General features: G+C 45.5%; 1 protein-coding gene across 1 annotated transcript in view; it reads left to right on the plus strand.

Moving 5' to 3' along the window:
• The first annotated feature begins 9554 nt into the window (after positions 1–9554).
• The window catches only part of LOC310759585 (uncharacterized protein), a 36352-nt gene continuing 20653 nt past the window's right edge, over positions 9555–25253 (plus strand). Inside the window, exon 1 of the mRNA XM_083606869.1 lies at positions 9555–9827. Within this exon, the coding sequence (XP_083462995.1) occupies positions 9714–9827 (114 nt within the window). The 5' untranslated portion in view covers positions 9555–9713. The remainder of the gene's footprint in view (positions 9828–25253) is intronic.

A 25253-nucleotide genomic window follows, 5' to 3' on the forward strand; every position in this document is an offset into this window, starting at 1 on the left:
ATGTATGGGCTGTGAACCATGGGAGCATCCAATTGCACAGGTCTCCCAGTTGCATGGAGATCCAACACGTGAGCAGGTGCTCTTGCATGGGAGACTCTCTAAGCACATGGTTGCTGCAGAAAGAAGGCCCAATGGTTATTGTAAAGGTAAAGGGACCCCTGACCATTAGGTCCAGTCGTGGCCAACTCTGGGGTTGCGGTGCTCATCTCGCTTTATTGGCCGAGGGAGCCAATCCCACCAGATGCCAAAGAGAACAACAACTACCAAACTTTTAGAAGACATCTGAAGGCAGCCCTGTTTAGGGAAGCCTTTAATGTTTGATGCATTACTGTATTTTAATATTTGGTTGGAAGCCGCCCAGAGTGGCTGGGGAAGCCCAGCCAGATGGGCGGGGTATAAATAACAAATTATTATTATTATTATAATCACTCCGTCAGTGCAAATGTCTCTCCCTTCCTCCTGGCCTGGGGATTCTCTTGACCCCCTCAGAGCTATGGCATGCAGAGGGAGCAGAAGGGGGAAAGACGCCGTTGTGCTAGTGGGACTAGTTGTGCCGACTTCTGCTAGTGCAACTGTTCAGCTGAATCCGGCCCATAGATATATTTCATTGGAATACAAGCATACAATGGCTTAGCTCAAAGGCCGTTCACCTGCAGATGGCTAATTTGCAATTTCAGTGATTTTCTGCAGTGCTAACAAAGGACAAGAGAGAGATAAATAATTGCTTTTCATACCAGGTGCTTCTTGAGTGGAAAAAGTTATTTGGACTCTGAATATCTGAATCAGAACAGTGTGAAACTCTATTTGAAGTTATCCCAGATGGTCATTTGTGAAATAAAAACTTCAATTTAATGTGCCAATTCTGTGTTACGGAGGCAGAGAATGTGTCACATTTGGATTCTCTATAGCATTGGCACAGTTTCCCTTCTAAGTGTCTGTGAAAGGTTTTTGACTACCGTACTTATAAAACCCATCCTTGCTCATTAATGTAAAATAAATTTTGAAGCCATCACAATATGTTCCTCACATTGATTCAAATGAATAAGAATTGAAACCCGAAAGCAAAGCAGCCCAGTCATAGAATATAAATTAATTTTGGATTTGATTTATTGAATACATACTCTGACTGAAATGTTCTCCATTTGTCAGAGTCAGAGAATTGAATCACAATAGGCCGCACTCAGATAACACTTTATTCCATGTTTTTGACATTTCTTGACCTGATAATTTTTGCATTTTATGTGATCTTTCACACCACATAAAAGCCACTCGTAGTTGAAGTTTAGCATTCATATTTGTGTTAATTGTTTCCAGGAAAAAACCCTGCTTGCCACCCTGTTAACTCAGAAAACCATGGGAATTTTGTGTTGTGATTTCACATGGCAAAATGCAACAGGTGGGAATGTAAAGGAATGTTGGAAATTGGGACTGAAGTGCTAGCATTACAATCAATAAAAGCAGTTCACATTTTAATGCAGAGTTCCCTAATTCCCACTTCCTGAAACAATTCATGAATCAAAATCCAGCTTGTCCATTGAACTTCTCTGAATTTTGCTATGTAGTTCTCCAACCAAATAATGTAAACAAAGAAATGTTTGGTGGGAAAAATGTACGTAAAAATGCATATATTTCAGGAAATTGCTTGCAAAGGTGTGCATATTAGGGAAAACTGCATACCAAAATATGTATAAGGAGAAAATGCTGATGAAGTTTCATCAGTTTATTTTTTTATTTTTTAGAAAAACCATAGACTGATGTGGAATGACTGCTCCCCGCTTAAAACGGGGGGCGCCCTTTGTGTGGACGCGCGCAGCCCCTGGATCTGGAGCGGCTCCATCAGCACAGGCTTGGCTTCGCCTTCCCCCAGGTGGGATACCTGGAGGTCTCCGCCTACCTCAGTCAGTTGTCCAATCCCGCCTGGGGGAAGTGTTGCCAAGGAGACCAGGCCAGGTAGGGGAGGGACTACCTGCCCACACAATAGAGGGAGGATCTTACCTGGGAATCCTCAGTTGGCTCCAGAGCTTCTCCCACCCTACCCACCCTCAGTTAAGTCTCATTTTGCAGGTTAACTTTTCTTCACAGGTATGCGGGCGCTGCTACGTCAAGGTCGCTGTTGAAGGGCCAGAAAGGAATTCCCCATGCATTGGCAGGTTTTGCCTTTCCCGTAGCAAAATGTCACAACTTTGGCAGTATCAGGCCTTGGGCGGAATCCTTTAGTCTATCTTCCTCTTTGCAGCGGCGATACCAGGGTTCCCCATTAAAGGGGTTTCTGAGGGGAGGCTTTGACCGTACACTGAGAGGTCGTCATTGCTCTCCCCTGCGACAGCGGCATAACGGGGGTGGCTATCTCTGCTTGAACATATGTTCTCCAGAGCTGGCCCATTCCCCGCCCCCCCCACACTGGATAACCCTGATGTTCCCTAGGTCCCCAGCTGGAGACTGGGGAGGGATAATGCCCAATGCCTGAGCCAAGGTCTACCCACATCTGAAATATAATAAAGTTGTGGCCAATTTAATCCCATAGCACGTTGTCTTGAGTCGTTATTCCACATGACGGGGGGGGGGGCACCCGGGGTCTGGGGGACTCCGCCTGTCCACGCAAATGAATTGAACTTAAAATGAACTTGAAAAATGAAAGAGGGAAACCAAAATTGACAGGTTAGTCTAGGTTTTCACACAACTTAGGACTCAGCCACACCTCTGTTTACCGACCACTTCCCCCCAGGAAGTGGCTCTGAATCAGAACAAATGGTAGTTTGGTTTTCTGCTGATTGTGGTTTGTTCTGATTTAGTGCGAGAGCAGTGGGGAAAAGCAGTGGCGCAGCGGCAAAATCACTTGAACCCGAACCTAGAAAATTCAGAGCAGGTGGGAAACTGCTCAGACCTGTGTTTTCCAGGCACAGGACAAGTGGGAATGTGGATGAGCCCTTAGTTTAAAAAAAATCCACAGCATTAGCCCATCTTTTCAAAGTAACGGACTCAAGGTGCCTCCGTGTTTTCCCCACATTCTAGGCCTCGCTTGGGGAGTCCCACTGTTACGTACTGAGTTGAATAGGATCCAAAATGCAGCACTCTGATTGGTCCTAGAACAATAGGATTCAGAATGCAGCAGTCTGATTGGTCCTAGAACAATGCAGCAGTATGATTGGTCCGCAGGAGCCACCCAATCCAGCTGCAGGTGGAAGTGAATCCACAATCTGATTGGCTTACAGGAGAATCCCGGAATTAGCCAATCACGTGCAGCCCATTGTGTAAATAATGTATATAAAGCAGCTATTGTGGGGGAACTTCCATTCCTCCTCACCGCTGAGCTGAATAAAGAGCATGAAATCCACTCTCAACTCAGAGTACATTTCACTGGCGACGAAGGTGGGATCCCGCTGAGCTGACCGCCACACACAGCACCGCAGCACTGCCACCTGCTGCACCACTGCCTCGCACCGTGTATCCAGGCTTCAGCTCCGGGACCCAAGGAATGGCAACCGACAGCAGCTTCTCACCGTTCAAACCAGCATCTGGAGACTCGATCCCCACAAATGGCTTTGGGGGGGCACACTGGGCTGCAGTGGGGAGGCAAGTACAGTCGTACCATGGATCTCGAATGCCTTGGCTCCAGAACAAATAGGCTCCCGAACGATCAAAACCTGGAAGCTGAATGTCCAATGGGGCTTCCGCGGCTTCTCATTGGCTGCAGGAGCTTTCCACAGCCAATCAGAAGCCGTGCTTTGGTTTTCAAAAGTTTTGGAAATCAAACAGACTTCCGGAACGGATTCCATTCAACTCCCACGGTACGACTGTATGAGGAATTCCCTGTGTGTAAGCATCCTTGTTCATTTGATGCTACTGGATACAATCTTCAGAAGCCTGCAACAGAAATGATAATTAAAAACATTTCTGGAAGAAAGGATTCAAAATGAATAGAAGTGCCTATTCTTTCTTTGATTTGAAAGATTGTGGCAGCACATCACAACATACGTAAACTGTGTGGGCATGTAATTGGAATACCTGTTTCAGCTGCTGCAGTTTCTTATATTCCATCTACTTAGAGCGGACCCATCCATTTGATAAGATTTTCTTCCTTCTGGGTTCAGGTTTCCTACAAAAGGCTTAGCAGAAGCCTTTGATCCCGGAAAATCCAAAGATCCTTTGGAAAGCTTTATGAACTCTAGAGAGGGCACATGAGCTGCCCCGGATTGGAATGACCTTTGCCTTTTTCATCTTTAGCTTTTAGGATAAGCCAGCACCCTCTCACAAGTCAGGCAAAAGAAAAACCCTCTATCCGACTTGCAGTTCCTAATTAAGATTCCACTTTCCCACTCCCAGGTCACAGGAACATTTAACATCTTCAGAGAAAGAAGAGTTGACCGGGGAGGTGGGGAAACTCATACCATCCTATATTGTTAGCAATCACACACAGGGCTTGAACTATTGGGCCAAGGTGGGGGAAGGATTTAATGAAATCTACAAGCCCCACTTCCTGATTTCCCCCTCCCCCATTTTAGCCAAACCTGCCCCACAGGGCTAGTCCAAGATACTTTGAAAAAGCGTCCCTTCACCACAAAGCAAAGAGTATGGTATCCCAGGCCCTCCAACTGCCCCAGTTTTCCAGGGACAGTCCTGGATTTACAGAAGCCATCCCGGTTTCTGATTTGATCCCAGAATTTACCACCTTTCCTTAGGACATCCCTATTTTCATTGGAGAAATGTTGGAGGGTATGGAGTTATGTGACCCCAGAACTAAGGAGATGAGTAACTACACAACCTTCAGAAGACAACAGGAGGAAGCCCTGTATAGGGAAGTTTTTTAAAATATTTAATGTTTTTATTATGTTTGTATACATGTTGGCCCAGTTAGATGGGTGGGGTATAAATATTATTATTATTATTATTATTATTATTATTATTATTATTATTATTAATTATTATTAAATAGGATTTCCCTATTTTCATCAAAGACTTGTTGGAGGGTATGCAGGCCAGTTATTTTGGTCTCCAAAAATCCCCCAAGTGCCTATTTTCTGTCCCTGGCAGCAAAATAATAAATAATAATAATAATAATAATAATAATAATAATAATAGGCCTTTAGACTGATCCAAGTGGGCTCTTCTTACATTCTTAAATTATGGTCCAGCAAAGGTTGATTATATTAAATATACGATTGGAAAGGGTAGCGAGCAGGAGTTTTGTCTGAGAGTGGCTTCTAGTTAGGAGACAAAATCCTCAGACTGAAGAGAAAGCCTTTGGGCTGAGCTATTTTTACAGGGTTGAGTTGGATAGGTTCCTGCGTCACCTGTCTTGGTCCAGATTGAACTGATGCAGCTTAATGCTGCCTATGTAATGCTCCTTGGTAGCACAGTTCTGCAATTCCATCTGCAAGCATGTTGTTGTCTCAGTGGTACAGGAGATAACGCTGCCAGGAACCCTTGTGTGAAATCCCCCTTGCAGTGGTGTAGCATGTATTGCTAGAGCCCAGGGACACACGGAAGGAAACTGACTGACAACGGATGCGTATTCAACTGCCTAACAGCGTCTGCGTCACCTAGGAGATCACAGAGATAAGACAAGAAGAGCAAGTCACTTTCTGTGTCCCAGGGAGAAGCCATTTTCAACTGGGCCCAGCAATGGAAGTGCACAGTTGTATTGAGACAGCACTGGGAATCAAAATTTTGAGCCCCTAACAATTTTGTCCCCGGGGGAACTGCCCCTGTGGTGCCCACTGACCCCATGCCACAGCCCCCAGTACATTGCAGTGAGGTTTGTTGGCATCCTGTGCTAGGGAAATGCTGCGAACCTCTCCAAAAAACTTCCCTGCTAGACATTTAAATCAACCCAGAACACCCCTGTAATGCAAATTGTCCTGTTGTTGGAGACACCAGGTCATTCCAGCAACATTTTAAATACTGGAGAAAGGAGCCATTATTATTATTATTATTATTATTATTATTATTATTATTATTATTATTAAGCCAGTGTGGTGTAGTGGTTAAGAGTGGTAGTCTCGTAATCTGGGGAACCGGGTTTGCGTCTCCGCTCCTCTACATGCAGCTGCTGGGTGACCTTGGGCTAGTCACACTTCTCTGAAGTCTCTCAGCCTCACTCACCTCACAGAGTGTTTGTTGTGGGGGAGGAAGGGAAAGGAGAATGTTAGCCGCTTTGAGACTCCTGAAGGGGAGTGAAAGGCGTTCTGGATTAGTTGTAGTTTCCGGGTCACCTTCAAAGGTAGTCCCACATAGAGCACATTGCAGTAGTCCAAGCGGGAGATAACTAGAGCATGCACCACTCTGGCAAGACAGTGTGCGGGCAGATAAGGTCTCAGCCTGCATACCAGGTGGAGCTGGTAGACAGCTGCCCTGGATACAGAATTGACTTGCGCCTCCATGGACAGCTGAGAGTCCAAAATGACTCCCAGGCTGCACTCCTGGTCCTTCAGGGGCACAGTTACCCCATTTAGGATCAGGGAGTCCTCCACACCAGCCTGGCCCCGTCCCCTCAAAACAATACTTCTGTCTTGTCAGGATTCAACCTCAATCCATTAGCCGCCATCCATATAATTTTATTTATACCCTGCCCATCTGGCTGGGTTTCCCCAGCCACTCTGGGCGGCTTGCAGCATATTTATAAAGCATATCTGCCTCCTTCCCCAGTTACCCCCTTCTGTGTGAAACCCTCTTGTGCTGTGGAAATGGGGCAGACAGTACTTTGTGGAAAAGAGAGGAACAAGATTGGGGCAAGTCTAACTGCTACCTTGCCATTGGCACAGAGACACTTGATGTCAGATCCTATAGACCCCCAACCAGGCTGGCATATGGGAGGGAGAAGGCTGGCAACCCTAAGTCATAAAGAAAAAATATATATACTTAGATATCAGATCTTTCTAAAGCCTTGAGATTTAATCTTGCTCTGCTGTACTGGGTGATGCATTAAAAATGTGACTGCTTATCTCAGCTTCAGCTTACATGCCGAAGTGGATGAGTGAACTTTGCACAGCTGGGTGTGTTTAAAGTAGTTAAACTGTAACATAGGTTGAAAAGGGTCCCGTACCATCCCCTTGGCTCCTCTTGTGTAAATTATTACTTTGTATAAAACTGTTACAGCTAGGTCTGGCTTTTTAAAACAACGTTAATTGGATATATGGCGTAGAAGGACCAAGCTCAGACTCCGGGTATTATTATTTTTTAAAGAAAAGAAAGGAATGCATTGTCTTAATGGGCACATACCTTCCAATAATTAAGCAGGCCATCACATTATTTTTGTCCCATGGTTTATACCAGGAATGAGAAAACATCAATCCTGTTAAGGGGTCTCTGTGAGAGGTAAACTATAGTTCCTTATATTCTTTGAGGAAATTCATGTGCTTTAAATATAAGGTGTGCACACAGCCCAGTTATCTAATGACGGTAACTGATTATCCTGCATAGGTAAAAGTAAACTTAACCCTGGATGGTTAAGTTCAGTCAAAGGCAAATATGGGGTTGCGGCGCTCATCTCGCTTTCAGGCCGAGGGAGCCGGCGTTTGTGCACAGAAAACTTTCCGGGTCATGGGGCCAGCATGACTAAACTGCTTCTGGTGCAACAGAACACCATGACGGAAACCAGAGTGCACGGAAATGCTGTTTACCTTCCTGCCACAGTGGTACCTATTTATCTACTTGCACTAGTGTGATTTTGAACTGCTAGGTAGGCAGGAGCTGGGACCGAGCAACGGGAGCTCACCCCATCACAGGGATTCGAACTGCCAACCTTCTGATCAACAAGCCCAAGAGGCTCAGTGGTTTAGACCACAGTGCCACCCGCATCCTGCATATATTAACTCTGTGATATTACAGAGACCGTGGCCATATTAACTGATACCGGTGAAAAATTAGAGAAATGGGGATATGTGTTTTTAGGGCCTTAAACGTGCCCAGTGCCTCTTGTTTCTTGAGACTTAACACAACAAGTAGTGTTTCTGTTGTTTTAATAATTAGAGATGGTAATGTTGTGGTTCTTTGGTCCCAGAAAATGAGAGGCACTGGATATTTTCAGGAGTAAAAAATAGCTTTAAATTCTTGCCCCTGTTTGACGTGCTGGGGCCTAATTTGGCAATGTTTTAAAGCAGTTTCTCCTTGATAAGAAAGCTTCTCTGAGAACCTTCGGCATTTGCTCTAGAAGAATGTAGAATGACTGCCCAGGGACTCTCTCTCAGCTGCTCCTTGTTTATCAGGGAACAAAGGCTTTTTCATATGTTTTAAAGTGGTTCAGAGAAGGTCTGGGATTAGCAAGCATGGAGTAAAACTGGGCCACTCTAGTGAAGTGTGTTGGAGATCTGAATTTACAAGCTTTTGCCCTTGACATAGAAACCTAGCCCAGCTCAAATAATATCATGTTTTTGGGAGAGATAAGCTCAAGTTCATTTCAGCTGAATTATTGTAAGACTGAAATATTGAGAGAACTGCATTTCCCATAATCCCCTGTGTTCAGCAAACACTATGCACAAGAAATTGTGCAATTTATTAAATTATTTATTGAATTTATATATTGGAGGTCTCAGGATGGCTCACAGAACAAAATCAAAATATAAAACCACAAAAAACCCCACATGTTGTGATGGTCCTGACAGACCTTCTTACTCAACCTGATAAGTTTCAGGAAAGGGTGTTGTGGTAGTGACAGCTCCCAAAATCATGGTGGAGACTGAGGACAATAGGCCCTACTCCCCAAATATTTATTATTATTGTTTTATTTTTTAAGTAAATAATATTTGGGGACACCGTTGACATTTGGTCAAGACTGGAGGCCTGAACCACCTTGGACCCAATCCATGTCCAAATTTTTGTATGTTTTGTATGTAGTTTATCCAATTATACTGAATTCATTCAAGAGTAGGCTTGGGTGATCTTACCCTTCATTAAACATCTGTGTGATTTGAGTTGGTCATTGTTTTCCGACTCTTGGTAAATTATTTCATTATTGGAACTGATAAATTCTAATTAACACCCTCAACAATCCAAGTACAATAGAGTTTCTTTATTAGTCAACAAGAGTTCATTTAACAAAGAGCAGCACAGAATTGATTAGACTCCACCATGGCTTTCCCTGATTCACTGAAGTTTTCCAGTCTAGGGCTGGATCTGTAACCCTGCATTCACCAATTCTGGTCCAAATGATTTGGGCTGGGCTGGAACATTATTGACTTCATATAGATCTTGAGAGGGTAATATAGATTATGGTTAAAAGCATGTCCTACTTCATATACTCACGTCAAACAGCCACATTCCTCTTATAAAATTTAAGTACAGTGGTACCTCAGGTTACATACGTTTCAGGTTACAGACTCCGCTAACCCAGAAATATTACCTCAGGTTAAGAACTTTGCTTCAGGATGAGAACAGTAATCGTGTGGCGGCGGTGTGGTGGCAGCAGGAGGCCCCATTAGCTAAAGTGGTACCTTAAGTTAAAAACAGTTTCAGGTTAAGAACGGACCTCAAGAACGAATTAAGTTCTTAACCCGAGGTACCACTGTATCTCCATTCTGTATTCCAAGATATCAGTTCTCAACTGTCATAAGTGGTCATCTAAGGAACATAGGAAGCTGCCATATAATGAGTCAGGCCTTAGATCAGTCTTGCCTACAATGATCAGTCTTGCCTATCTAGATCAGTCTTGCCTACAATGACTGCCGGTGGCTCTCTAGGGTTTTAGACAGTCCTTCTTCTCCCAGCCCTACCTAGAGATGCAGGAGATTGGACCTAAGACTTTCTGCATGCAAGACAGATGCTCCATCACTGGGGCCTATGAACATACATCCAATCCTGCCATTGTATGTAAACTTTCCAGGAGCACAGAGGTGAGTAACAGCTAGGCATGATCCTTAAGATGATGGAGGAGTGCTTATGATCCATACCGTGCAGCTGGTTGCTTAAACATTTTCTGTGATCCAGATAAATGTACAATGGATGTGGTTCGGAACTTTATTGCATCAAATGGTTGGGGCCAAATAATGGCTACCAACCCTGCTACAACATACAGTGGTACCTCGGGGTACATACGCTTCATGTTACAGACACTTCAGGTTACAGACTCCGCTAACCCAGAAATAGTACCTCTGGTTAAGAACTTTGCTTCAGGATGAGAACAGAAATTGTGCAGCGGTGGCGTGGTAGCAGTGGGAGGCCCCATTAGCTAAAGTGGTGCTTCAGGTTAAGAACATTTTCAGGTTAAGAACGGACCTCTGGAACAAATTAAGTTCTTAACCCAAGGTACCACCCAAGGTACCACTGTACTCAGAGAATAACACCGGTGTGAACTGGCCTTATTTTCTTCAAATTACATGAGAACATCTATAATATTTAGCTAAGCAGCCTTGATTTGCTTGTTTAGATTAATCGAATGCTGTCTACATATGGTTATGAGGAAAGCTTAGAACGGAACTGAATAATTAAGAGTTTGAGAAAACAAGAAGTCACAAAACAGGAACTCTCCTGAAATACAAGCCGCTAAATGGTAAAATACAACTGTACTCACCTTTTATGCTCTTCCACATCCGTTTAATGCTCCTAACTCTTCTTTTAGCTTCTTTTGGATTCTTATAGTCTTTTATATATACCTTCTGTTTTAATAATTTTTAGCTTTCCAAGACATTTTACAGCGTTTAAATGACTGTATCCCTCCCCTACTTATGCTGGTCTATGACCGTAATAAAGATTTGATTGATTGTACATAAAGGCTCGTACACCTTGCTTGGGGCGGTTCTCTTCTCTACGAGATGTTTGGAATTTTATCTCAAGCTTTCCTTGGGTCATTTATGGATTTCCCCAAGCTGCTGGCCTAGCTTTAAGAGCCCTCTATTTACGGTGATGCCTTTGTGTATATTCCTTTCCTTTCCAGGAAGGAGGCACTACGGATGCAGCTCCGCTAGGGCGGGGGGTGAGATTGTTCAGTGAGAAGAGGATATTGGTTGGAAATTAATGGTGACACCTGCTGAGGAGAAAGACAAGTAACAGGAAGATATTTACTTTCCAGCTCGTTAGTCAAAGGGGGACTATGTTAGGATCAAGGAGATGGGCATGTCAAGATAACGGACTTCAGTCCAAATTTCACACCACAGCCATGCTTTTTGATGCTTGTGAAGTTTGGCATAAACTCTGGAAAGGTTCCTTAGGCATTCAGCTTTAAGAAATAGTCAAATAACATTGTGACATTCTCTTGCGATGCAGCCATCATTCATAGGCTAGCTTCAGATGTAAAGGAAAACCGTAGCTGGCATTTAATTCATGAATCCTGTCAGCAGGAGCCCTGCATAAGGACTTCTGATTGTGCAATGGGTCTTTCCCCCTCACTTTCCCCCCTTGCAGCTGCTGAAATGGGGGGGGGGTATTGGGAGAACCTCTGGAATAGCATGCCGTGGGAGGAGAGGGGGAATTAATAGCAAATCAATATTCCTGAAAAGTGTACAAGAAATGTATTGTGGAAAGCACATGCCAAGCATGAGCTGTGACCCATGCTAATGAGAGGAAGGAATGGAGAGGAGGGGAGAATCCCGGAGAAAGCTGTGAGACTTGAAAATATAAGCAAATTATACTGAGCAATGCACTTTAATATCATTTTAATCTCCTTGTTCTTTTTCATCCATTTCTGACGTTCCAATATCCTTGACGTGCTGCAGACATTCATATTATCCCACTGCAGCTAAAATCAGTATTCTCTTCTCACAATCACTTTTGCAAAACACAGAGGTGGGTTGAAGTCCTAAGGTAGCTCTGGGCAGGGGCGAACGAAGGCATCGTGACACCTGGATTGGGGTGTCGCTACGTAGGGCGCATGTGCAGCATCGCTATGTACGACACATGCACCCGATGCCGCACATGCGCTGTACATAGCGGTTTGCCGGCGCCACCACTTCAGCGCCATATGGACGGTGCTGGGATCCTCTGCTCGTGACTGCAGCCGTGAACGGAGGATCCTCTACATGTGGCTGTAGCGGTGACAGAGGGATCCACTGCCATCTGTACGGTGATTGAGCGGCACCGGCGGCAAACTGCTATGTACAGCACATGTGTGGCGTTGTTACGTACAGCACATGCATGCGACGCCGCACATGCGCTGTACATAGCAGTTTGCCACTGGTGCCAGGATCCTCTACATGCGGCTGCAGTGGCGTGATGGCTGCTCACTCTCGCGGGCCCCCGCGGGGTGCCTTCTTGTCACTCCCCAGACATGACACCTGGGGCACACCGTCCCCTGCCCCCCATTGCAACTCCACTGGCTCTGGGGACCAAAAGTGGCTTAACTTCCATATATTAAGATCTAGATGGCTCTCAGACATAAGACCAGAGGACTCCTCCTTCTATTTTGTGGGTTGCTTTTTTGCAATCCTGCCCTGTTGAGTGGCATTTTGTTTCCCATAAAAGCGAACTCCTGAGCTGGTGTAAATATCTCGCCAGTTGGGAAGATGAGTGGTGCCATTTGGCAGAGAGAACTTTGGATCCTGGGTGTTTTCTAGTCTGCCCCCCACCCAAATCACCTGTGGTCTGGCCTGTGCTGGCTGAGCCAGGATGTTGAAAATGAATGTGACAGAATGTAGATCCAACACTGGATCTCTCTCTCTCTCTCTCTCTCTCTCTCTCTCTCTCTCTCTCTCTCTCTCATCCCAGAAAGGGAGTTCTAATACACCCTATAGGATTGCAGCCTTGATCCCATGAAAGCAAATAATAAAAAGGGGGGGTTCCCATTCATCTGCTAAACCACCTGAACACAATTAAAAAAACAAGAAGTGACACATTCCATATACATCTTCAGAGGAGACTTATACTGAAAAAGGCTGATTAGAAATAAGTATATCATGGAGTAGAGAGAAATATAAAAGACCTTGCCTGGAGGAAGGATAATTCCTCCTGCTTCCCTCGCAAGACCCAAATCCTGTCATCTACAACCATTTGCATCTCTGTGTGGCTGGGAGAGCAAGTGGCGACTATGACTCATACTAGTCGACTGTATCCCCTCCTTTGACTTCACTGTTGCTATTTCCTGATAATAATGAAAATAATAAAGAAGGATTTTGGAGAGGGGGAATAAAGTGTGATGATGACTTTTTGAATGTTATGTCTTTGGATGTCCCATTGACTGACACAACATCTGGCCCTAAATATATTTACTTGTGCCAGTACCAGTAGTTGGGGTGGGTGAACTTGGTGGGTTTTGAGGTTTTCGACATGTCTCAAACTGCTAATTAAATATGTAAAGTTAGTTTGAATTCACAGACTTTCCCACCACCCCTATAATTTAATGCTATAATTTCTCCTACCCACAGATGATTCACTTTTAAAAAGAAAAACATGGTTTCCTTGTACGTTTGGATTAGGAAAGCACCCAGAAAAAGGCAGATTGACAATATATGTCGTGTCTCAATTTTGCTGTCTTCTACACACACACACCCAACACATCATCGACACAGATTTTTTCCTTATTCTCTTCTACCTTTCACATTCTTATTTCATACATCTATTCTTTCAGTGAGTTCTGCCTCTTTTCTTTTAATAGTCTCTCCTGAATGTTTCCATTTATTTATTCATTTGATCGATCAATCGTTTTCTACTCCACATTTCAGTTCAAGGGGGGTTACATAAAAATAGCAAAATGCAATTAAGCGGGGGGTGGAAACTTTTAAAACCAGCGGTAGAAAACATCAAATTAAAAGCACCAACCAAAACCCAGGGCAAAGGACACAAAATGCAGGTTAACAATACTGGCAATTCACACCCCACCAAAAAAAGGTTTTATCAAAATTAAATGCTTTTTAACTGGCCTGATACTATAGTGAGACGAGACACCTTGATGACCCTCTATGAGCAGGGATCCCACAGCAAAGGGTCCATCTCTTAAAATCCCTTCTTGTCAGCCTCAGAATCCTAGGGTTCTTGAAGCACGTTCTTGCCTCTTAAAGGTAAAGGTAAAGGGACCCCTGACCATTAGGTCCAGTTATGGCCGGCTCTGGGGTTGCGGCGCTCATCTCGCTTTATTGGCCGAGGGAGCCGGTGTACAGCTTCCAGGTCATGTGGCCAGCATGACTAAACCGCTTCTGGCGAACCAGAGCAGCGCACGGAAACGCCGTTTACCTTCCCACCGGAGCACTACCTATTTATCTACTTGCACTTTGATGTCCTTTCAAACTGCTAGGTTGGCAGGAGCAGGGCCCGAGCAACGGGAGCTCACCCCGTCGTGGGGATTCGAACCGCGACCTTCTGATCGGCAAGTCCTAGGCTCTGTGGTTTAACCCACAGCGCCACCCATGTCCCTTCTTGCCTCTTAACCTACTGTAATTGTTTAAATGCTTGAACCCCACCTGGCTATGTCCACCGCCTCAAACAAACCAGTTACTGTGGATGGTCTCCTAGGCGGTCATTTGACAATAGGGTTGTGACTTAAGACAAAGGCTCTGCAGAACTTGTGCATGAGAAACAGCAGTTTGACGTTTGAATAAAGAGAGAAAGAAGCAAAACTTTCTAACTAGAGTTAGAAAGATGCACCTGGGTCCAGCGTCAGGGGTGGAGAATGCACAAGATAGGCTCTTGTGTTCTTAACATTTTCAGTGGCTCTGCAGGAGTGCCTGTCTGCCTCCACTATGCCCTGCTTGTATATTCTTGTCTGGTTCTGTTGCTGGATCCTGATTCTCTATGCATCTCCATTTTTTAAAATGTTTTGTTGTTTTATTTATCTTTTGCATTACACACACACACACACAATCAGTTTGCTATATGCTGCAATAAGGCTCCCTTTCGGGGGGAAAGCCAGCCTATGAAATCTAAATAAAATAAAATAATAGTATTTGTGAATTAAGAAAATATTTTAAGAACACCCTCAGTCTCCAGTGCTCTTTGATCCAAAGGAAATGTCTGGAATTGGTGCTGTTGCCCCTGAAACGTCCCACTTCCTGCTTGGAAGTGGGGATTGTGTAAGAGTATTATTGGGAAAGATCCCAATTGTAGGAGTTTATAATCAGCCCACGTCCTTTTCGATGTCTTTCGTATCATTTTACATTCGGACTCTTGTTTCCTTTAGGAGCAGAACTAATGCACCAATAAATGTGCTTAAAACTAAGCCAAATAAGCACACAGATACAAATGGCAGTTTTCGACTTTTTCACTCCGCAGCCTTGTCTCCAGCTGCTCTCCATCGCCTGACAATCCCGATTCGATCAGACAGCAGTGCACTGTTTAGTAGAATCCCAAACCTGTTGTGAGCAAGAAACAGATTTTCTCAGTGTTTCAAGTTACTGACTTTTTGGGTGGCAGAGACTGAAATGGTGGAAGGGGGAAGGGGCGTGTCAATGCTTAGGAACATCTTGTAAATGTGTGTGTGGTTTTCCTGGTTGAAGAGGACACAGCCTCTCATTTTAAAAAAATGCCAACAACAGCTTAGAAAGAGATGCTGGTGAAGGTTCTTCTGACCCAGACTAGAGTATGAAATTAAGGGACTTGTAGAAACTTGCTTCAAATGAGAGGTGAGTTTTTAAAGCCCTGATATGGTTGAAATGAAATTCTGAGTTGGAGATGAATTCTTGGTTTCCCCCACTGTCCATTGCTAAAAACCCTCCCGATCAGCCAACACACTTCCAAAACACATTCTCCCACCCCCTTCACTAACCTCTCAAATAGTGATTGGATCGACAGTGATGGCGGTAGGGCAAAAGATCATATTCATTTTATTAGTTTATACCTAACTAGCCCATGTTTTCTCCCAGGAGCTCAAGGTGTTATCGATGGTTCTTCCCCCCCACTCCCTTTATTCTCACAACAACCTTGTGAGGTAGGTTAGAGAGACAGCAACTGGCCCACAGTCACACACTGAGGTTCATGGTTCAAAGAACCCTGGTCTCCCATGTTTTGTTCCAGTACACCACAACATGGAGAGGGCCTTCTTTACCCTTCCTTCCATCCATCCTTCTCCACCCCCCTGACATGCTGGTGAACCAGGTTTTATGGTCTAATGTGAACCCCACGTCTGTGTAGGGTGAAGACACTTGCCCTGGAGACCCCATTTTTTACACGAGGGTTCTGACTCCTGGCCTAATACATCTTCAAGATGATGTAGCCAGTTCATCTTACCATGACTTCCTTTTCCTTGTTCCTATATATCAGTAGTGGTGGCTCTCCACAGATCTCCAGATGTTACTAGACTACAACTCCCATCATCCCTCACCACAGGACATGATGCCTGGGGTATTGGGAGACCAGCAACACCTGGAGGACCACAGGTCCTCCATTCCTGTCATATCTGTTGTACCACCATTCAGTAATTCTGATCTCCCACAGATCTTTCCATCTGCACAGCAAACCAGGAAGAAAACATTACAAGCAGCAGACCCATCAGTCCCATGACAAGATGCCTAATGGTCATCAGGGAGAGGAAGCAGAAGAGATCCTACAAAGTGCCTGAGTTGGAACGTACTGAGATCAAGTGAGACAGGAGAGGGCAAGGGGGTGCCCTATATCAGAGCAGACAAGCTTATGTTGAAGTAGCACAATCCACCCCAACAAGACAAGAGCTGATGCTAGAAGGAAGTCGTGGCACAACAGGGCCAGCTCTAACATTTTACAGACTGAGGCAGCTGCCCCAGGTGGCGAGTGTCCAGGGGGTTCAGGGAACATGGATTGTCAGTGAGGTGTTGGAGGACAAAGCCATACATGAAATATAACCTGTCCTGAATCCCTGAAGGTTGTCTGCTGCCTTCCAGTGTGGTGGTGGATACCGTCCTGTTTGTCACCGGTGCTGAAGTAAAATTCAACTGCCAATCCATCCAGGATCTGGAACGGAAGGGGGCATCAGGCAAAACTGTGTCGGTGAATGGCCTGGGATTCGGACTCAGAGGCTGAACCTGAGGAATCCCAGCCTGCACAGGAGTCCCCACCTCCAGAACCAGCTGAGCCGGGGCTGGGTCTTGAGCCTGAAGGATCCTCACCTGTGCTGGATCCTCAGGTGCAGGCACCAGCTGAGTCTGCTCTGGTTCCTGAGGTGATGGAGGACCCATTGCCTGCAGGTGCTCCACTCTCAGCCCTGTCAGGGGAAGCTGAGGTTGCCTCTGGGTCCGATAACCCTCCAGCCTCTCCTGAGCTGCAGAGGCTCAGGGCAGAGAGGCGGAGGGAACTAAGTTCCTGCAGGAGGAGTGCTCGCCTCCAGGCCAGGAGAGGCAAGTTACCTGTGGACCGGGGCTGCCCTATGCCTTGGGGCAGATAAAAGCCAGCCAGCCCCAGTCCCAGGATGCGGGAGCAACATTGTTGGTAGCCTGTTCCTGCCTGCACCCTGTCCTGCTTTTCTGCCAGAGTTCTTGACCTCACCCAACTCCCTGCCTTGGACCCAGCTTCAGCTCTGACGGACAGCCTCCATACCGCACCCTTGACCTCGGACTGGACTCGGACCTCGCCCCACGGTTTACCCTCGGGGACCAGCACAGTCTGTCTCAGGCTGGCCCCGAGACTCAGAGAACGTATGAGGTCCTGAAGGGCCATGTCTCTCAGCAGTTCCAGAAAATAGCTCCCTGGCATTGCAAGGGGGAGTGTGGGAAAGAGGCCTGTTTCAGTTCTGTCCTGGAAGGAGTACAGTTGCTAGATGAATTCAGTGTGGTAGCAGTTTACAAGACACATGTCATGCTCTTCTCTCTTAGTCTCTCTTGACGTTTTTAATGGTGAATCCTAGAGCAAAGCCTCTCCAAGCCGGTGGATGGCAGGGTTCAGAGGCTTCATCATGCTTGTGTTTAATGCATTAGCTGGCAAAGCTTCAGCGCAGGGGTGGCTGGAAAGGGATACATTTGGTAAATGTCTCCTCTCCCCTGCTACCTATCTGATTTCTCTTGAACCAAATTTGCTAAGCTCCAGTCAATTTTCTAATCTCTGCTTGCTGACAGACTGCAGGCCAAGAGAAAGACAAGTTTAAAACCCTGAAAATGAAGTGCATTTTATTTATTATGCTGTCTAAGATGTTTTCAATGAAGCAGACAGAGATAGTGCCTTGCCAAATTAGTGTCATGACTTTCCAAAGGTTTTGGCTAGTTAGGAGACTTCCAGTAAAAATACACGATGGCGCTCAGACCTCTTGTGGGCGATCCACACCTCTCTTGGAGCCTCCTCTTATTATCTTGTGGTTTCTGGTGGAAGGAAGGGGGGGAGAGCACAACCCCCTATGAATGGCTTTGGACCTCTAGTAACTGTTCTGCAAATTATATTAATAACAAATGGAGAAAGAGTTTAATATGCCAAAGCACTTGGTTCCTCCCCACCCCCCAGCCCCGTGCCTCTGGTCTTCCATAGCCGTGACAGCGAGAATATAAACAAACATTAGCAAGAAAGCCTGGTTTGATTAACGAGAACCAGGAATGGGAAGATAGACAAGAGCTGAAGAAGGAGAACAGGATTTCGGCAGGCATTAGAAAAGATGACCCTGCAGCTGATTCTTTGAAGACCCCAAATACCAGCAAATGCTCTTCCGGGCTCAAGAGATGCCTGCCCACTTAGACCTTGTCACTTGGCATGCAGATCATGCTCCTCACTGCTCAAACCTTTAAAAGCTGGTTTTAGTTTGCTAAGGCTTCGTAGTCCATAGGCAGCTGCTCCACTAGTTCTTTTCCAACTCCACCCGACTAATTTCCACGTGGTTCAAGTGGTTGCCCCCAGCTTGTTTCTGAACAGCAGGAAAGGGCTATAACTCAGTGACAGGCCATATGCCCGACAACAGGGGTAGTCGGTGCAGTGACTTCAAGATGTTGTTGGGTTCCAGCGCTCATCAGCCCCAGCCAACATGACCAATGGGCAGGCATGATGGGACCATCTGAAGGGCACCATCATGACTACATGACTATTCTACATGAATATGGTGCTGTTCAGCCCTGAAGCTATCTTCAGATCAAGGACCAGAGGCACCAGGGATTGCTATCTGCTCTTTTAGTTTTTGTTGTCTTGCAATACAATGGTGCCCTGCAAGACGAATGCCTCGCAAAACGAAAAACGCGCAAGACGAAAGGGTTTTTTGGTTTTTGCGTTGCTTCGCTAGACGATTTTCCCTATGGGCTTGCTTCGCAAGACGAAACGTCTTGCGAGTTCTTGCGAGTTTGTTTCCTTTGTTCCTTTGTTTCCTTGTTTTCTTAAAGCCGCTAAGCCGTTAATAGCCGCTAAGCCGCTAATAGCCGCTAAGCCGCTAATAGCCGCTAAGCCGCTAATAGCCGTGCTTCGCAAGACGAAAAAACCGCAAGACGAAGAGACTCGCGGAACGGATTAATTTCGTCTTGCGAGGCACCACTGTATTAATCTTCATTGTCTTGCAGTATTATTGTACAGTGGTACCTCTGGTTAAGAACTTAATTCATTCCGGAGGTCCGTTCTTAACCTTAAACTGTTCTTAACCTGAGGTACCACTTTAGCTAATGGGGCCTCCCGCTGCTGCTACACCGCCAGAACATGATTTCTGTTCTCATCCTGAAGCAAAGTTCTTAACCCGAGGTACTATTTCTGGGTTAGCAGAGTCTGTAACCTGAAGCGTCTGTAACCTGAAGCGTCTGTAACCCGAGGTACCACTGTATTGCAGTATTGATCTTTAACAGTGTTATATTGTTGCATCTTTATTTGTCTTGTAAAGGTGGTCTTGGAATATTTTTTTAAAGGGCTGGGTACAAATAACTTGGCACAAGTTTACCCCGCTGTGTGATCGCTGGGGAGAGGGTAGGAGGAATAAGGTGACATGTGCCCCTCTGCCTGGCTTTACCAGTAGAGGCACCAGCTGCAACCAGGTAGGGAGAAAGCAACCCCTGGTAGCAGCAATCAGAAATACCCAAATGGGGCATTTCAGGGGCACTTGTGCAAATGTCTCATAGGTGTCCTGAGTTGAGCTTTGCAAGCCTGGAGCCAGGATAGTGAAAAATAAGAAAGGACTTACTGGGTTGCAGTGGTGAATCTGACACTCCTCTTTTCCTCTTTAGATTGCACAGCCCATGGTCTAGAAGGTAGAGTTATCCACACATCAGCTCCATCAAATACAGTCAACTGAACAGGTAAACGATAGGAAGGCGACCTTAGGCTTCAGCTGATTCAAATGCATGAGCTTAGCCAGTCCTATATGATCCTATTCAACATCCTTTCTCTAGCTGAGTTAGTCCGTGGTTCAGTGCTTATTATGGTTGTACATATTGAAATATAAAGAGAAGTATGTGCATACTGTACTGAGCCATTTGTCAAGCCTTCCTTTCATTCATCCAATATGTATTGTCATCTGAAAATCAGACTTCACAAGTTAACCTGTGGTTTCAAAAATGTGAAGATGAAAGCAGTGTTGGGTGGTGTTTTTTAGTTTAATTTTTTTTTTAAGGAGAAGAAAATACTACATAAAATCTGTGTGTGTGTTGCTGGATCGCTATGAAATAGACTTTTTTTTTTTTACCACCAGGAAAGTCTCTGAAATCTATTAATATTTCTGGCACCACCCTCAACAAAAAATGCCACTGGTTTCAGTTAACAGTAGGCATTTTAAATCTTATAGCAAGAATGTCAGAAAATGGCATACAGACATTATTTTCCTCTGAGAGATCCTTGAGAAAGTTGTGGGGGGGGAGGTAGAGACGCTAGCCTGGTTGTGCACCACAGAACAATAATACAGCATTTTGACTTTTACAAGCAATCATACTTAACACAACCATTATAATTTACATCTCCAGATGTCACCGTCCTTTCCAGAAACTCACTGAGGGCCTCCAGCCTTGAGTGATGCCTGAAAAGAACAGGAAGATGCACAGAAAACATTTGGTCCTCCATGCCAAAATATAGTTATAGAAAGAATGACTCTTTAGGGATTCTTTGAGGCAAAGGCATAAATTAATGTTTCAGTGTGCAGGCAGGATTGGCTGTATGATCTCATTGCAAGTTTTATCTTCCTATGCCAGGGCTGGGGAACTTGTGGTCATCTAGATATCATTGGACTGCATCTCCCATCATCCCTGACCTTTGGCTGTCCTAACTAAGGATGGTGGGAGTTGGAGTTCAACATCTTCCCCAGCCCCATCCTAAATAATCAGGAAACCATGACGTCTATCAGTGGAGATCAAATTTCAGAGATGCAACTTTTAAAAAATCCCAGGGCCAAAATATTAAGAGTACAAATTTGCATGGGTTATTTGTACCCATGGATTGGGTGACCATGCTAATCATCCTTGGCCATTGGCCTTTCTGGCTGGGGCTGATGGGAGTTGGAGTCCAACATCTGGAGGGTCACAGGTTCCCTCATCTCTTCCATATGTGTGTGTGTGTGTGTGTTCCTGGCTAACCTATGAATAGTGGATCATGTGGTTCTTTCTCAGACTGTAGCAATCAATGAGCAGACACGTTGATGGATGCCTCCACCTACTTGTAAAGGTTACCAGCTCAGACATGGACTACAAGCAACAGCTGCTAGAAAGCCCCAACCCTTACCTGTCCTTTCAGCATTGCTGCTGACCACACCTGATCATCTTCAGTTTTGACGCAGCCTATGAGGTTGGGCTATTGAGTATACATCTGGATCCCTTCACTACTGCTACTGTGGATGCCTGTTTTGTTTCAAAAGTATACAGGCTATATAGGTAAAGGTAAAGGACCCCGTGGACAGTTATGTCCAGTCAGAGGCGACTATGGAGTTGTGGCACTCATCTCTCTTTCAGGCCAAGGGAGCCAGCGTTTGTCTGCAGACAGATTTCCAGGTCATGTTGCCAGCATGACTAAATCACTTCTGTTGCAACAAAACACCATGACGGAAACCAGAGTGCATGGAAACACTGTTTACCTTCCCAACACAGCGGTACCTATTTATCTACTTGCATTGGCATGCTTTCGATCTGCTAGGTTGGCAGGAGCTGGGACAGAGCAACGGGAGCTCACTCCTTTCCAGGGATTCGAACTGCCAACCTTCTGATTGGCAAGCCCAAGAGGCTCAGTGGTTAGACCACAGTGCCACCCACTATACAAAGTACAGTTGACCCCGGGAGAGTTCCTAGTTGATGTGCATCAGCAGGACTCACCCAATGGTATTTAACCCTTCCCAGACTTCAAGCGGACGGACTGAAGTCAGATATAGTCGATTAGGACCAATGCCTAAGCCAATACTGCTCATCACCTGTAACCAATAAAGTTGTGGCCTTATTCAGCCCATTAACCTTAATAATTCTCTCATGTGTCATTATTTCCACAGAGGCGGGGTGGGGGGTGGGAACTTGCCACACAAAAGACTTTTCCCAAGATTCTTTTCCCACTTGATGCCTCTGTGATTGTCCCATCGTTGGAACGGAACGTTTGGAAGAAATTATTGGAATTATTTCCTGGTCTAGTGCAAATAAATGAGCATTTGCTAAAGTCTTTCATGGCAGGCTAGAAGCTGAGCGAGAGGCTGTCGGAGGCTGTCAAGGTTATTCTCATGTGGATTAAGCAATTCCACATTCCAGGGGTTGAAGGCAGGTGATGTGTGAGGCTTCATCTAAGAGGTGAGCCATTAGGACAACTCTAATCTCTTTCTTCTTCTTTTTCTCAACAGTGGTGTCTCTTTTCTGTCTCTCCTCCACTTGCCGCAGCTATCAGGGATGAACTCTGACAGGGGTAGTGATAATGTGTCAGGTACTTACAGCCAAATGGCCTGGTGGGAAAAACTCTTTTCTTGTCAAGAGTTACTTTTCTTTTCCCTGTGTAGGATTAAAGAATATATGCCAGGCCACAATTCAAGTCAAGAAAGCTTCCCAGTGTCCCTCGAGAATCTTCTTGTGGTAGCCAAAGACGGAGCAAAGCTCACATGGCCTCTTAACATTCGGCAGATGAAAATAAGAACACGTGTGTTGCGTTAAGGGACTAAACAGCTCAGAGTGTGGTAGTAAGCAAGGCTGAGAAGCAAGCTGGTTGTTTCCCAGGAGGCCTGGCATTATGCCTTCCCCACAGAGTATTTTTGAAGTAGTAATCTCAGTGTAAAAGTCCTCAATAGATAAAAAATATGTATGCCACATCCACATAGCACTTAAGGGCACAGAACAGCCAACATAGTGTCCTCAAGAGGTTGCTGGACTCCAGCTCCTATCAACTGGCATGGCTAATGACCATGGGTGATGGGAATTGTAGTTATGTCAGTTGTCCCAGCTTGAAGATTAACTGTGCACATTGTAAATGTGAGGGACATTCATGACTGAGTAGAATGTGGCTTCAAATCATCTTTTAACTTAAAAGTAATGGTCGGGGTAGAGATGCGGGTGGTGCTGGGGTAAAACCACAGAGCCTAGGACTTGCTGATCAGAAGGTAAGTGGTTCAAATCCCCGCGACGATGTGAGCTCCCGTTGCTCAGTCCCTGCTCCTGCCAACCTAGCAGTTCGAAAGCACGTCAAAGTGCAAGTAGATAAATACCGTATTTTTCGCTCTATAGGATGCACCTTTTCCCCTTCAAAAATGAAGGGGAAATGTGTGTGCGTCCTATGGAGTGAAGACGCCATAGCCCCGCGACCCTCTCCCAGCTGGAGAGGTGACACAGGAGCCTCTTTAGCTACGAGCCACCTCTCCAGCCGGGAGAGCGCGCGATGGGCTAAAGAAGCCCCCCGTGACCCTCTCCCGGCTGGAGAGGTGACGCGCGGCTATTGCAGCAGCCTCTCCGCTGTGCGCCTTTCTGCTGCTCCCCGACCTGCTCTTTGGGGCTGGTGGTGGGCTTCCCCCTGCAAGCCCCAAAGAGCAGGTCGAAAGGAACCTGAAGCCTGGAGAGTGAGAGGGGCGGTGTGCACCGACCCCTCTCACTCTCCAGGCTTCCAAGGTAGCCGCCAGAAGGCGACTGAACGTACCTTAAACGGCACCTTGTTTTAGAGGGGGGAAACAAGAGGGGGAAAATTCTCTCCCCCCCTCTGCACAGCACCTCCTGCCGCTTCGCTGAAGGGGTGCTGGGCAGAGAGGGAGAGAATTTTTTTTCTTGTTCTCCCCCCTCTAAAACAAGGTGTGTCCTATTGTCCGGTGCATCCTATAGTGCGAAAAATATGGTAGGTACCGCTCCGGCGGGAAGGTAAACTGCACTTCCGTGAGTTGCTCTGGTTCGCCAGAAGCGGCTTAGTCATGCTGGCCACATGACCCGGAAGCTGTACGCTGGCTCCCTCGGCCAATAAAGTGAGATGAGCGCCACAACCCCAGAGTCAGTCACGACTGGACCTAATGGTCAGGGGTCCCTTTACCTTTACCTAATGATTGGGGTGAATGAATGCCACAAAATAAACCTCAAATCATTTTTCACAACTGTTTGCAGATATTACACCATCATCTTTACCTGCTGATGGCTATTTTTTTTCTTTGTTACTTTTCTCCTCAAGCTGACCCAAAGCATTTTGCAGCCTGAAGTGGAGCCCAGTTTATGCCTGACCCCCCACCCCAGGCCAGCCTTTTTGAAAGTATTGTGATGCGATTCAGAAACCACTTCCAGCATCCACCTCTTCCTTCCACCTTCACAGTGCTGCCTCGAGAAATAAACGCCTGTGGTTTAGCTTTACAGCATCAAAACTTAGCCAATTCTGATTTGCAATATAATGTCTCCCCATGAGAGCATTGCTTCCAATCCTCACTCTGAACTGGCTTTATGATATCACCAAAGAAGACAAATCAGATTGGCTACATGGCATGGTCATGAAGCCAAATCAGAGCAAGGGCAGGAAGCACTGACCCTGCTTGCTTTTGACTCATAAAGACACCCAATAATCAATTGTATTTGATGTCTCAAAGCCAAATCAGAGGGATAACATGCCTTCCTGCCCTCTCTCTGGCACATAGGAAGGAGAAATGAAGCAAAATAGCATTATGAAACTCAAGTCACCCCTGCCAGGACTGCAAATAAGTGATGAAGAAGAGATAAGATGAGCAACATAGGGTTTCATTTGAAGGTTGCCACAGAAGACAGAGAGAACACCTAAGTCACGAGGTGCAACAAGAACTTTATTGTCTCCCTTAAACAAGAACAGAACAGACAGGGGACATGCCTTTCTCTATCCACATACAACTAAATCCAGTTCCACCTGGTGTCTAAACTCTATAATGGCACTACCCACAAAAAAGTTAAACGTTTGTTGCAGAATACTTGACTCACCCCTAGTTCTCGCTCAATATGTCATCATGGCAAAAAAAATCACAGTTATCTCCTTTGAAGAAACATGTAGAAAAATCTGGCAGAGTTTCTCAGGAATGCTTTTGGAACAGAAGCAGCAGCACATGGTGGCAATTATTAGATGATTAACAACCTTAAAGAATAGTATGCATAGAT

This window comes from Podarcis filfolensis (assembly GCF_964270895.1).
Source record: "Podarcis filfolensis genome assembly, chromosome: 3".
Taxonomy (NCBI): Eukaryota; Metazoa; Chordata; class Lepidosauria; order Squamata; family Lacertidae; genus Podarcis; species Podarcis filfolensis.